Genomic DNA, 15,383 nt, shown 5'->3' with positions numbered 1-15,383 from the left:
CATGGAACTAGATACTAATACAAGAACTATTCAGACCAGAAATTACACAGGCTATCATAAACACTGAAATCTAACAAGGTGATGATGAGGTTACCTGGCTGAAGGAGAAAAATGGATGCTATTCAGTAGCGTCTGGGTACCAACTAGCATTCCAATTCTTTCACCCCCCGGTAGAGTTCTTGCCAGAATAGTGTCGAAATAAGCAACTATGGTATGATATTTGGAGCATCAAGTGTCAACCCAAGATAAAAAATTTTCTCTGAAAAATTATGCACAAAGGCCTAACTGTCCAACAATGGTTAAGTGAAAGACTTCCATCAGTGAGTTCATTATGTCAGTGATGCAACTGGTCCCCTGAAACTGTTGCTCATTGCCTCTGGATGTGCACAGACGCTGCTGAGGCTTGGCGAATCACTAATCTACCTGTTCCAGCTTTAATTGAAGAACCATGGATTTGGTGGAGTGAGCTTGACAAAAATCTGAAGTTTGGCAGCAACTCAACGAAGAAGAAGGAGCTTGCAGCAAACGTAGTATGGCAGATTTGAAAGGTCCGGAACGAGACTCTATTCGAAAACCAGAGACACCATCCTCTTCAAATTGTTGATGCTGCTCGCCACACCATAGAAGAAGACCGACACCACCCTTGACCTCCCTTTTTCTGGAGATCCCCTTTACTTTTTAATTACTTTACCATTTGGTTTTTTTTCTTTCTATTAAATTATGGGAGTAAATAGCAATTTCTGACCATAAAAGATTTAAACGCGGACAAAACCAACTATGAAAAATTAAAACTAAAGTTATACCCATGTAAGATAAATTTTGTTAGACAAAAATGACCAATTATTAAATTTTTATTCATAATTCCATAAATACCCTAATCCTTTCTTCTTCCTTTCTCATATTCCTTCCAAAACCACCACCAAAATTTACCATCCCACCATATCTACTCCTTTACTCTCACTTCTAAAAAAAAAAATTATTCAGCTTCAGCTTCTGCAACTCCAACACATTATTCATCCTCTTCTATGCCATTTCACAACTTAACCTTTAATTTGTTCTTTTAGGATTTTATTCTATTATCCCTCAGCCCTGAGTATCAACAATGACAAAAATCACTTTTTGACAACCCCCCACCCAGATTCAAACCAAACACTACCCTATGCAGGTCACAACATTTATCTCCAAAAAATCACACCCCATTGTCTATCTTTTCCTCCTTCACCTATGCCTTCTAGAATTTCCGAAGACAAACATGGAGAAACAGAACCACCCTACCCTAAAACTTTTGTCGCCGTTGACCCTCCATTCCCAAATTTAGTGACCATGAAGAACGTCTTTGTCATCACCCTTACCTCATGCACCGTGTTTCGCCGCCCCTCCTCTCCATCGAGCGCGAGATGCGCGTCGTCTTGATCCACGCGCCCCTCTTCCTCCTTTGCAGCTCAACGCCACGCTGCTCCACCATGTCGCCATCGAGATCGGCGAGGACAAGGCCAAGTAGGAGATCCAGCAGCTCCTCGATGGTAACTTCGGCAGCGAGGCTCACCATTGAACCTTTATCTTGTGGCGGCGGATCATCCATCACCATGACGCTAGCGCCGGAGATAGATCTTCCTCCCGGACCACCATTTCAGTGACGCTCCGTTCCCTGAGGCTCCGTTTGGTTAATGTCCATGTCCATCAGAGACATGGACACGGTGGTACGTGTACACCGTTTGTTTGTTGAGACATAAAATTTTAAAAGACACGGTTACACACAGATGCACATAAAAGACATGTATTTAGTGTATCTCTTTCAAGCTGTGACACTAAGACACAATCCATGAGACACAGATTTTTCCAATTCTATCCCTAATTATTTTTTAAAATTCCAACCATTGTCCTTTATCTTTAACACTTGAGTTGTTTTAGTTTGGGGATAAAATAGACTTTTGAATTAAATACATGTGTCTTGTGTATTATCACCAAACATGTTATAAAATTTGTGTATCTTTGTGTTCATGTGTATTTGTGTCTTTGTGTCTGTGTCTCTATTTTTTTGAGACAACAACCAAACACTGCCTGATGTTCTATTGTTACTGGCTGGATCTCTGTAAGGTCCTGAACAATTGGGCGAGGAAGAATCGATTCGAACCAAATATCATGGATGAGCTGATTCGGTTGGTGAAAATTCCGATTGACAAGAAAAATGGTATCTTGGGTGAGAATTTATGAAAATACGATTCTTGTGTGATTGTGGGAACAGAGGAGTAGATCTAGTGAGATGGTGGGTTTTACGGTGGAGGTGGAGGTGGTGGTGGTGGTTACGGAAGGAAGATGAGAAAGGAAGAAGAAAGGATATGGGGTATTTATGGAATTATGAATAAAAATTTAATAATTGGTCATTTTTGTCTAACGAAATTTATCTTACATGGGTATAACTTTAGTTTTAATTTTTTATGGTTAGTTTTGTCCGCGTTTAAATCTTTTATGGTCAGAAATGGCTATTTACTCTAAATTATGGTATTATGATTTAAGTTAGATCATTCCATCTTTAATTCTTTACTCTTGCTTTGATGTTCGTTTTTTGACCACCCATTTCATTCAATGAAATTATTTTATTTTTTTAAGGAAAAAAAAACAAGTGTTCGATTGAAGTTATTAGTCATCATACATTGTTTCATAGAATACTAAGGCCCAGTTTGGGTAAATGACTTAAATAAGTTCTTTTGGAAAAAGAGCTTAAAGCATAAGGACTTTTATTAATAGTAGCTTATAAATAAGTTATTTTGTATTTGAATTTTTAGTTATAAAAGTACTTATTTTAAAGTTGTAGCGTTTGAATAAATAACTCAAAAAATACATTTTTTTTACACAAGAGAATGAATATTAAAATAAGGGATAACGATGATAAAAAATACTTTCCAATATTAAATGTTGATTTTACATAACCTAATCACTAATATTGTATATGATATGGTAGGTGAAAATAAAAAATAAATATAAAATGTGTGTCAATGTATATTTTGTTGCTGTTTTTTTATTTTTTTATACTCCTATTAGAACTCCTTTCTCCTTTATTGAGGTCAAGAACTTGCTATAATTAACTATGAAAATAATAGCAAGTTATAAAATCACATGTAAAAAAAATAAAATTAAAACTGAAATTTCATACCATAATTAAATACAAATACAAATTTAATAATAAAAATAGAGTGATAAAATAATAAAAAATACAAAAAAAAATTATATACAATAGATTATTCAGATGGAATATTGTCTGAAAATGGTAGTGGAAGATCAATACTTTCAGCAGATGAATCATTAGGTGAAAATGGTGATGGATGATCCTTACTTGGAGCTGATGGAACATTGCGTAAGAATGATGGTGGAAGGCCAATGCTTCTAGCAGACCTTACGTGAAAATGGTGGTGGAGGGAAAGTAGATTTTTTTGTTTTGAAGTTAAATTTTTTTTAAGGAAGTGGTAGAATGACTTATCGAAAAGTAAAAAAGTTATATATTTCTACTTCTTCAAAAAGTTATGAATTAACTTTTCGGGAAGTTAAAAATTTTTTTTAAAGTAGTGCCAAACATACATACTGCGACTTTTCATAATCCAAAAGTCAAAAAAAGTAGCTTCTGCTACTTCCCAAACGGGCTCTTATAAGTCCGAAACATTATTTAATGATTTTGTAGTCATTTTGTGGTATGTTAAAACAAGATAGGTTATTTTCCAACTAATTAACGTTGAAAAGAAAATATAATAGAAAATAAAAATTGATTTAACAAGAGAATATAAATAATTGAAAGAATATAAAAGAGTGCTCACCCTTAGTATATTATATATAAGTAAGATTATTTGAAAAATTAAGAACAAGTTTTTTAAATCAATTTATTTTGTTACAGTAGTAAAGACCATGCAAAATACGGCCTCAAGGTTTAGTAGCACTGAGAAATTATGAAATTACCAACTAATGAGTCCAACAACAATAACTAAACTAGAATTTGATGGTGTCAGAACGTTTGGACCATTAAATAGTTTCATAACAAAACATATTTTTAAAATTTTTTAATAACTACTAAATAGTCTTTATCTAATTTTAATTACAAATTAGTCTTTTATATACTATTTAATTATAAAATTTATTTTTTATTTTATAAATTATTATTTTATCATTCATTTATCATGTTCATTAATAATTAAAAATAAAAACAATAACGAATTAGATCTTTCATTAATCGTAATAATCTTTTTGGCGATCCTAATTGATTAAAATTTTATCTTTGATCCGTTACATCCGTATAGGGTTGTGAAATGGTGTTTCTTAGAAAATCAATGGATTAGATTCACAAAACAATCAATTGAATTTTAGGTTTCCCATAATTCAATCGATTGGAATTGACACACAATCAATTGAATTTTGCAAGACATGTGAGCTTTTTCTTATACAATCGATTGTTTGTGTTACCCAATCGATTGAAGTCTTCAAAGCAATATGAGGTCTCACAATTCAATCGATTGGTTGTGTTACCCAACCAATTGACTTACGCTATTAGAATGATATATCAAAATTTAATCGATTGGTATGATAATATAATCGATTAAAGTTTTTACGTGATTAATGGTATTTTCGAATTCAATCAATTGAAATGTGTCGTGAATAAGATTTTTTCTGCATTCAATCGATTGGTATCCCTCTTTTTTTTAATATAATAACTTCATTTCTGCATAACCTCTCTTCTCTCTCTAAATCCAGAAAAATTCTCTCTTCATCTTCTCCAATCTCATCAATACCCACTCCAAACTACATACATATTATTAATCCTCATTCAAATCCCTACAAAATCTACCGAACTAATATCCCCAAAATGGCTAGAACTAAAAATTCAAAGAGAGCTAGGGTTGAGGGTGAAAGTTCTGTATCCGCCAGACTAGTTGCTTCATCCCATTACATGGCAAGATGGCTGTCATCTCCGAAGGCATTGAACAACTATGTGGAGAAGTTCAAGTCAAGGGCGATTGTTCCTCTCAGGTACATAACAGCCGATTTCATTCATGGTAGACATTATAATTTGGTCTGGAATACTTTGCAAACACAACACTTGACTGATTTTGTACAAACTAAGGATGAATATTATCCTCACTTGGTTAGGACTATTTATAGTACTTTAAATTATGTTGTTCCTGAAAGTGATGAAGAGGATGAGGAAGTAATGTCACAGCATTATAGAGTTACTTTGGAACAATTAGCTGAATAATGAAATTTAGTTTATCACGGGACAAAATTTACCAGAGGTATTGTAGCAGATGAGGAATGGGATGAATATGAAAGATTGATTGGTTTGCACAGTCTACAGTATGGGGGATCCACACATAGATGCTAGAGGTAATATAAGTTGCAGTGGTTTGGGTAATAAGCAGCGTATATTGATGTATTTATTTTCATACATGTTGATTCCAAAAAAACATAATCATGGAATCTTGTTTAATGAAGATATTCTAGTGCTTTGGGCTATGGTGATCGGAATGGAGATAAACTGGCCTTATTTTATGGTTCATCATATGTTTGAAATGAAGAGAGAAAAATCAAGTGTTGGTTTAGGATATGATTACCAATGAACCGAGATTTTCAAATGGCTTGGAATTGACTTGAGTGAAGAAAAAAGTATCGTCTTGAGTAAAGTAGCTAAGATTGATGACAACAGAAGAGATCTGGATATCCAAGAATCTCGGGTACAAGGACAATCACAAGACTCTGAGGTGCAAGCACAATCTCAAGAATCTCCACCACCACCGCCTCCTTCGCCAACAATGCGAGATTTGATAGATGAATTGTGAAGTATAAGATTATACATTGAGGGACAATTTGCTGAGATGAGACAGCGTCAAGACAGGCAAATTTGGGTAATAAAGTGGATAGATATGACTTTTGAATTTAAACCAAAGGGTAATAATAAGGTGAGCAGCCAAAATAAATCTCTAATATTTATACCCCATTTTGTGGTACTAATTTGTAATAATTAAATTGCAGCTTGAGGATCATGATATTCGCATGATAACCGCTGTGCATTTACTCAAGAGTCGAATCAACTAGAAGAAGTCACAAATTATGGCGTTGGCCAATGAATTTTGGAATATACACACAAACCATGAGATGTAAAGATAATATTAGTAATCTAGATAAATTATAATACTTTAGTTATTGAGTATTTATTTGTTAGGTTTGATGGATGTACTTTTTTAGTTATTTTTCAATGACTTCTTAAATAGATATTTTTTGCTTTGTGACTTTACAATTTTTCTCTAATTCTATGCACTATATAAATATCTTAGTTTAAAAGAACTTATATTTTTATGATGAAGTAATATCATTTTTATTTATTATTTCAACAACAATGTGATATAAATATTATGTCTTGTGAATTATATTTTATTTTATATAATTAATGTTTAAAAAAAATGATTTTTCCATTTTTTTTGTTTGTTTGCATTCTATTTATATATTTTCAAATATTCAAGATTTGAACTAGTTTGACAAAAGATCTTTCGAATAATAAAAGTTTTTTTTATCTTAAATCCTCTTATTTATATTTGTAAGGTGTTTTTTAAACTTATTAAGGTCCAAAATCAGAAGAGATTTATTTACCATAGCTATAATATTCTTGGTGTAAATGTGATTGAAATTGTCAAATACAAACTAGTAAATTAAAATATGGTATTTGTTACAGTAGTTTATGTTAAATGTTCAAACATCAAAAGTAGTTGCAGATTACAAGTTTACTAAGACAATTGGATTTAATCATCACATTCAAACAAATTTTCTCCTCAAATCCTAACATTATTAGTACGTATTCCTTGATATTTTGATTACCCGTTATAATAAAAATCAAAAGTGAAAATAGGAGAAGAATTAGAAAATTGAATGAGAGAAAAATGAGAAATATTTTATTCAACATAACAAACTTTGTATTTCTTTCATTTCCATCTAAGAAATCCACCGATCTCTTCTTCTATATTTTTGTAGCTTCATCCTCAGCTTCTTCAAGTTGAGCAGTCCTCTTCACACTCGCAAAACCACTTCCAAATATTAAATAAAACTTTGTATAATTAGTGTTTTTTTCTTTGTTCTCATCATTGACACTAATCTACATTACATAACCATCTTACTGCATTTGGTGACACTAATTAAGATTTAACCATTAAATTCCACAATCTACAAAAATTAAGAGAGAACACAAAATAATTATTTAATAACAAACTACATACTAGTACATTTTTTCATTCTAAAAGAAAATTAAAAAAAAATAAAAAACATTGAAAAACTGCTGCTATTTTTTATTTTTTTTCTAAGAAGCACAAATAAACGTATTCAATAGAAGTGTTTGAATTGCTAGACTTAGTAGTTAAATATTTAATAATTTTTTTTTCAAAGGTGAGTACCCGTGATATAATTCGTAGTTAGTTACTTCGATTTAGATATTTGATAAAATACTAATTGATTCGATTTGTTATGATGCTCAACCTATTCCATAAATTGAATTCATCTAATTTAAGTCCATATTTTTAAATATTGCTAATTAATTAATAATAAAAAATAATAAAATTTATTTACTTTTTAGTATTTCACGTGAATTACTAAAAGATAAAAAAAATATTTTTCATTATACAATTAATTTCACGAATAAAGAATCGAAATGAAAAATAGCAAAATTAGAGATTCTATTCACTGACCTCGATTTTGTAATCAAAACAGTGGATTGTTTTATGAATACTACAATGAAAACATTGATTGGATCTTTGCTCATTACTGCAACTGTGATTATCAATTAATGATGAACAAATATTAGATATTAAAGAGATGGATAAAAAATGAAAAAAATTGGATATTAAGTAGATGGATAACTAGAACAAAAACAATGAAAATTTTGATAATCAAGGAGACTGATAAACGATTCCAATTATAGGATTGAGTAATTGATGATAGATTATTCACCAATTTATAATCTTAATATTAAAGAAAAGATAAGATTAGAGTATTTAAATCAAAACAAAAACTTAAAAATTGAAGATAGAATTTTAAAGATAAGATAGATGAATAATAAAATAACAATTTATAAACACGAGCAGAAAAATTGATAACGTCGTAACATATAACGTAGTGCACAATTCAATCGATTGGATAACACAACCAATCAATTGAATTCTGAAAATCTATATTGCTTTGAATACTTAAATCGATTGAATAACACAACCAATCAATTGAATTCTGAAAATCTATATTGCTTTGAATACTTAAATCGATTGAATAACACAACCAATCAATTGAATTGTGAGACCTCATATTGATTTGAAACCTTCAATTGATTGGGTAACATGAACAATCAATTGAATTAAAAAAAAATCTACATTCTAAGCATCGTTCAATCAATTGTGTAAAAGTTACAATCGATTGATATTTAAAAAAATCATACTATTGTCCAACATTCAATCGATTGTTTTGTGAATCCAATCGATTAATTTTCTAAGAAACACGATTTCACAACCTATATGAATGTAACGGATCAAAGATAAAATTTTAATCAATTAGGATCGCCAAAAAGATTATTATGATTAATGGAAGATCTAATTCGTTATTGTTTTTGTTTTTTATTATTAATAAACATAATAGATGAATGATAAAATAATAATTTATAAAATAAATAATAAATTTTATAATTAAATAATATATAAAAGATTAATTTGTAGTTAAAATTATATAAACACTATTTAACAGTTATTAAAAATTTTTAAAAATATATTTTATAATGAGACCATTTAATAATCCAAACGTTATGAACCAGTGCCAACTAAACTGATGTATAAGCAATGAGATACAATTACAAAGTATGGGTTATTAATTAATTTGGGTCGGTCGAGTGGTCAATTTATTCGTCCGTTTGAGTAAGTGTTGGAAGTTTAAATTTCATTTTGTACATGTAAAAATTTATTGACCACCAACAGAATTTTAAATAGAACTAAATTCGCAACGAATTAATCCTCGATTTATCTAATTCGAAATAGAGAAAAACCAAAAATAACCTCTGACAATTACCTCAAAAGACAACAAGACATTTAACAAAAAAAATTCAACCCGATCTCTGACAATTATCTCAAAAGGACAACGAAATTTTTGTACCAAAAAAATAACGATTAATCTGTCCCAAAAAAAGATCAAGAACTGAATTAAGTATTTTTTTTTTTGTGAAATTTGTTGTCCTTTTAAGATAATTATTAGAGTCGAATGGAGTCGCTCTTAGAAATATCGTGCAAACAAAAAGTATGGATTACCATGGGAAACTGTGCCTTGATCATTTCGCTAAATGGACCTCAAATATGTCGTTATATGTATATCAAATGAATTTGATCCACAAACGTGGTAGATTCATTTTTTGTCATCGTCCTCTGTTCGGTCATGTAATTACCATGAGCGGGCAAGATTAATTATATTTGTGGGTATTTAATTGGATTCAATTTGTTCCGATAAGATTAACAATTTGACAGTTAAAAGCAGAGTAAATTAAACTACGAATAATGATCGGAGATAGATTTATCCTTTAAATTCAGTTTGAATAAATAGTTTAATTAAAATTTTTTTAATAAAATAGTTTAAATAATAAATAATTTTATATTTTTTATTTTATTAATATGTTTATAAATATTACGTTTGATTAAAAAAAATATGAATATGGTTGGAGATAGAAATATAGATAGAATTAAGATTGAACAATTCTCAATCTGAAATAGAGTAAGCTAGGATTAAATTTTAGAAAAATTTAAACTTTCAAATATTAAGATAAAATCTAAATTCTATTCCTATTTTATGTTATTACTCGTTCACTTAAATTAAATGGTAAAAAACCCTAATAAGCCAAGGTAAGAAATGTGTAACGTAAATACGCCAAACTGAAAATCGTTTCAGCAATAAGCCAGACGTGAATTTTATGTAATTCGAACCAGAGTGGTTCGAACTACGAACCTTAGTAATTCGAACCAAGGTGGTTCGAATTATGTGGAGAGGAGCTTTGTATGTAATTCGAACCAAGCTGGTTCGAACTACTACCTACATTTTCTTCATAAATCGAACTAGGTAGGTTCGAACCTTGGGTTGACATAGTTCGAACCATGGTGGTTCGAATTATAGAGAGAGTATGGCCTTAGTAATTCGAACCGGGCTGGTTCGAATTACACAAACTATAATTCGAACCGGGCCGGTTCGAATTAGTGGGAGAGAGACCTCTATATAACCGTTCTAAGCGTGAGTTGGTCTCATTAGATGGACTACGATGGCTAGTGAGGAGAGTTTTGTTGTTCTGGTTCACCACAAAGGATCCATTAAGAGGAAAACTCGTTCCGGAGTGAAGTTCACAGATAAGGATCCTCTGTGTATTGTCGTGAATCCAACGACAAGCTATGATGATCTTGTTAGATCTGTGCTGATGAAACTTGGCCTGGAAAGTGTAAAGCGGGTTAAGAAGTTTTTCTATCGCATTCCAGTCACGATCCTGCATGATACGGTGAAGTATGATTGTCTCACGATTGGTAGTGATGAGGACCTGCAAGTCATGTTTCTTTGTCGGAGGCAGTTTTCGGAGGTGAGGACACCAGAATTGCTGGCAAAGCTGATTGATGTGGTATCCAGCTCAGGGGGTTCGAACCGGAATACCACCAATGTAGCCACGGCAGCTGGTTCCAGTTCCAGGGCTGCCGTGGCTTCTTCCTCCGTCCCAGTGTACGAGCCAGCGGTCCAACTTGTCGCCTCCCCGTCTTTTGCTGTTGATCTGAATGACGGCGTAGGCGACGAGATAGGATCCTTTGATATTCTGCCGAACGCTTTAGAGGGCGTTCCACCGGTTGGCGTCGGAGACGGAGTCTTGGGTGATGCAGATGAGGACGACGTCGAGCCGGATACGATTGAGGATGACAGCGGCGACGAGGTTGGAGCGACTGGTCATACATTGGCGGGCGGTGGTTCTAGCTCTGGCACACAGCAGTATCCACCACATTTTTTCTCGTTGGACTTGGACGCCATGAGGCATGAGGGGGTTTTAGGGCACGCTGTTGGATTCGGAGCTAGAGATGCGGAAGGGACTGCTGGTCTGACAGAGTTCCAGGTTGGTCAGCAATTCCAGGATAAAGATGAGGCCCTGTTAAGTGTGAAGAGTTACAGCATCCGGCGAGGGGTACAATACAAGGTGCTGGAGTCCGATCACCGCAAGTATGTGGGCAAGTGTTCCGAGTTTGGGAATGGGTGCACATGGTTGATTCGACTGAGTCTCCGGAAGCGCAAGGGCATTTGGGAGGTCAAACGGTACAACGGACCTCACACTTTCCTGGCCACATCCATCTCGAGCGACCACAGGAGTTTGGATTATCATGTGATTTCGGCGTTCATTATGCCAATGGTTAGGGCTGACGCATCCGTGAGCATAAAGGTGCTCCTAAACGCCACGGCAGCGCACTTTGGTTTTAGGCCGACTTACAGGAGGGTATGGATGGCAAAGCAGAAGGCTATTGCCCTCATCTACGGTGACTGGGATGAGTCATACAATGACATACCTAGGTGGGTGTTGGGTGTCTAGCTGACGATGCCTGGAAGTGTTGCGGTCCTCAGGACGAGCCCGGTTCGAGTTGGAGGACAGGTGGACGAGTCTCAAGCGTATTTCCACATACTTTTCTGGACTTTCCCCCCGTGCATCGAGGCATTCCGTCATTGCAAGCCACTAGTCAGCATTGACGGTACACATCTGTATGGGAAGTATGAGGGAACGTTGCTCATCGCGATTGCACAGGACGGGAACTCCAACATTCTACCTGTCGCATTCGCCTTAGTAGAGGGTGAGAATGCAGAGTCCTGGAGCTTCTTTCTGTCGCACCTTCGACAGCACGTGACCCCGCAGCCCAGTCTGCTGGTTATATCGGACAGGCACAACAGCATCAAGGCTGCGCTTGAGGCCCCTGACGGAGGTTGGTTACCGCCATCTGCGTACCGTGCATTCTGCATACGACACGTAGCGGCTAATTTTGCCCTTACCTTCAAGGGCAAAGACGCTAGGAGGCTTCTAGTGAATGCAGCGTATGCGAAGACCGAGGTTGAATTTGATTACTGGTTTGATATTCTGCAGTCTGAAGACCCGGCGATGTGTGACTGGGCGAACCGGATTGATTACTCCTTGTGGACTCAGCATCGTGATGAGGGTCGGAGATTCGGTCACATGACGACGAATATCTCCGAGTGTGTGAACTCAATCCTCAAGGGGGTCAGAAATCTCCCTGTAGCATCCCTGGTGAAGGCAACATATTGTAGGCTTGCAGAACTCTTTGTTCGCAAGGGGAGAGAGGCTGAGGCCCAGATGGGAACCGGACAACAATTCAGTCAGCATTTGGTGAAGTGTATTGAGGCCAACTTGAAGACGGCCAGGTGCTTCACGGTGACATTGTATGACCGGGATAACTCCGAGTTCACCGTAGCAGAGACCACTCCGACTGGTTCTTTCTCCTTGGGTACCTACAGAGTATCACTTGCCTCGCGGACCTGTGACTGCGGATACTTCCAGGCGCTTCATTTTCCGTGTCAGCACGCACTTGCATGCTGTGCCTACTCACGGGTCACCTAGACCTCTTACGTTCACAGCGTCTATCAGATTAGCTCGGTGTTCAGTGTGTATTGGATGGGATTTACTTCTTCGATCCCGGAGGGCTTCTGGCCACCTTACGACGGGCCCACGGTGATTCCGGACCCTGAGAAGAGGCGTGCGAGAGAGGGTCGTCCTAGATCCACAAGGATACGGACGAATATGGACGAGGCAGATCCAAATCGGCCAAAGAGGTGCGGCCTATGTCGCCAACCCGGACACACACGACGTTGTTGCCCACAGATTGGAGGATCGTCTCAGACAGGGCGCCATTAGTGGGCATGTTGTTAGTGTTAGTATTATTTACATTTTAGTTTTCCTGTTAGACGCAATGTTTGAGCATTTATGTAACTGTTTGATCTTTACACATTGTACTATGATTGTTGCGAGTAGTAATGAATATGTTGTCTTTCATTATGTATACTACTACAAGTTCTGTCGATGCAAATTTTAATAAGTAAAGGTAAACACTAAACTGTTTCATGATTTAATGATTATAAATAGTCAATGTCCCACAATACAAATAACAAATAACATAGGTAAACAGACTACAACATAACAAGAAAAGTACATATCACTATCATACATGATTGAACCATAGGGAACAAAATACATGAAAAGCGAATCATCTAAACAGATGCGATCCAGTACCACAGCGACGGGCTACCCGTGCCCTCTGACCTCGGCGGATAAACGGCTCCTCATCCTCGATGTCATCCCCATCCTCCTGCGGGGCAGGCTGTGCAGGTGGCGCAACATGCAGGGGTGCCGCAGCCAGCCCTGCGACAGACTCTGATGCAGCGGTGAAGGCGGATGGAGGGGTACCTCCGAGACAGAACTGGTGACCACCGGATGACGATGGAGGCTCGTTCAGATCAACATCTAACGGGGTCTGTGTGCCTGAGGTCTGACCACCACTCCGGGGAGTGACGTCCCCCTGCATGATGGCGGTGATCTCCTCTAGGAAGCGTGGACTCCTGAAGTCCCCAACAAGCGTGTCTGACCCAATAAAGTCTGACCACTGTGATCCCGGGATAACACAAGGTGTACCCCCCTGCTCAGGCTGGTCATCGGCTGGCACACCAACGAAGTAATGTCCAAGAGGGCCCGATCCTAGTCCAGCGTCACCCGTGTCAGCCCCGTCACCCATCCCTGTACCATACCACTCACCCCCATGACCGCCATCGTGTGTACTAGTACCCGCAGCTGCAGCAGCCCCTGAACCACCCCCGCCAACGTGCCCATGCTGACCCTCGTCGTCGTCCCCACGGTCAGCACGCCCCCTCGCCCTACCTCCCTGGACTCGTCGTCCGCCTCTAACGGGACCGGCGTCGTGATCATCGTCCATAGCATGATCAGGCCACCTAAACTCACGCTGGCTCTGCCGTGTCCCCACACCCATCCTCCTCTCAACCCTATGCCTGTCCGGCACGTCCTCAGGACGATCCATGTCAGGAACTTGCCCCGGACCCCGCTGTGATGCCTCAACTGGAACCGGAACTGCCCTCGGATCCCCCAGCTGCGTGTCCGGAGACAAGAACCTCTTCCCATGCTGACTCCACCACTAAAGGAACTCATGCGACGGTCCGGGGTCGGCAACAACGTCGAACCTCAGCACACTCTCCTGACGAGAGTCCCAGTAGAGATGCCACTTCTGCAAATAAGACGGGAACCACCGATCGCCACCTCTCCCGTCCTTGGACATCAGAAAGTCGATGTTCAGGGCGGGAAGCGGAGGGGGCTGTACCCCTCCAAACTGCGGAAGAACACGATCTATCTGATGCCACTCTATGACAGCAAAGTAGATCAGCGCGGTCACAGAGCGCCACAACGCCATATGCCGAGGCTCCAAAACCTCCGGATGCAGAACCTGAAGTACGTCAGGGCTACTGTACGACATCCATATAAACTGCACAACACAAGGAACCCACCCTTGTCAGGGCAACTGTTGGAACCAAATCGAAAAGCTAGCTTATAAAAGGAGACTTGCTAACTAGCATACTCACCTCCCTGTCCTGTAATCGGTCTATCCTGAGCCTCCACATCGCCACTCTAGGACCCTTCTCGCTCCCGGAAGGGTTGTAACCTGACCATCTGTAACATACACATGTGTTACATCTACTGAAATATATGTTTAGAGTATGCAATAGACTATTAATGAAATGCAGTGTTGTGTGTAAAATTGAAATAGAGAAGGCCGCTTCTAGTACCTCGAGGCCAACGGCCAGCTGAACGTCTCATATCCTGCAGGCCTAAACCGAGGAAAGCGCCAAAAGATCCAAGACTGAAGTAGCTGAAGCGAGCCCGCTAACTTGACAACATGTCTGTTTGCCACTCGGCACATGCACCGGTACAACCAAGCCAGTGCTGCAGAACCCCAGCTGTAGGTACCCAGCTCCTCCAGCCTCGCTACGTACGGAAGCCATCTGATGTGAATCCGGTTCCCGGACTTGTCCGCAAATAGCTGCGTGCCCAACAATATCATGATGTACGCACGGGCATATCGGCGCACAGTCTCCTCATCTGCATCCTCAGGGCACTCACCGAAAGTCTCCTGAAACCAGCTGCAGTTCACTGCGTACTTCTGAACCTGACTAGGAGGAGGTGTAACTCCGAGCAACTCCTGGAACCAGACCCAGGCTGGACGACCACCCTCGATGTATATATGGAACTCTGACAGGCACCCGCTCACGTAACGGTCGTCCACTGGCAAACCCAGCTGGTATGCCAT

General features: G+C 37.9%; 1 protein-coding gene across 1 annotated transcript; it reads right to left on the bottom strand.

Annotated features, from left to right (window-relative positions):
- LOC107607696 (protein MAIN-LIKE 1-like) lies at positions 14,217-15,383 on the bottom strand. Its single transcript, XM_016309618.1, has 3 exons — positions 14,863-15,383; positions 14,659-14,746; positions 14,217-14,561 (listed from the first exon to the last, which is right to left on the bottom strand). Exons 1-3 carry the CDS (start codon positions 15,381-15,383, stop codon positions 14,217-14,219), a joined length of 954 nt encoding a protein of 317 aa, XP_016165104.1.

Source organism: Arachis ipaensis, chromosome B07, assembly GCF_000816755.2.
Source record: "Arachis ipaensis cultivar K30076 chromosome B07, Araip1.1, whole genome shotgun sequence".
Lineage (NCBI taxonomy): Eukaryota > Viridiplantae > Streptophyta > Magnoliopsida > Fabales > Fabaceae > Arachis > Arachis ipaensis.
The sequence above is the reverse complement of the archived record's forward strand: the minus strand, read 5'-3'. Positions and strand labels throughout refer to the sequence as shown.

Bases quoted from the DNA above. Each gene is read 5' to 3' on its own strand.
- LOC107607696 (XM_016309618.1), bottom strand. From the start codon at position 15,383: ATGGCATACCAGCTGGGTTTGCCAGTGGACGACCGTTACGTGAGCGGG. The intron at 14,747-14,862 runs GTACTAGAAGCG...TGTATGTTACAG, and splicing joins AGCTGGCCGTTGGCCTCGAG to ATGGTCAGGTTACAACCCTT. The intron at 14,562-14,658 runs GTGAGTATGCTA...TGTGTTGTGCAG, and splicing joins ACCGATTACAGGACAGGGAG to TTTATATGGATGTCGTACAG.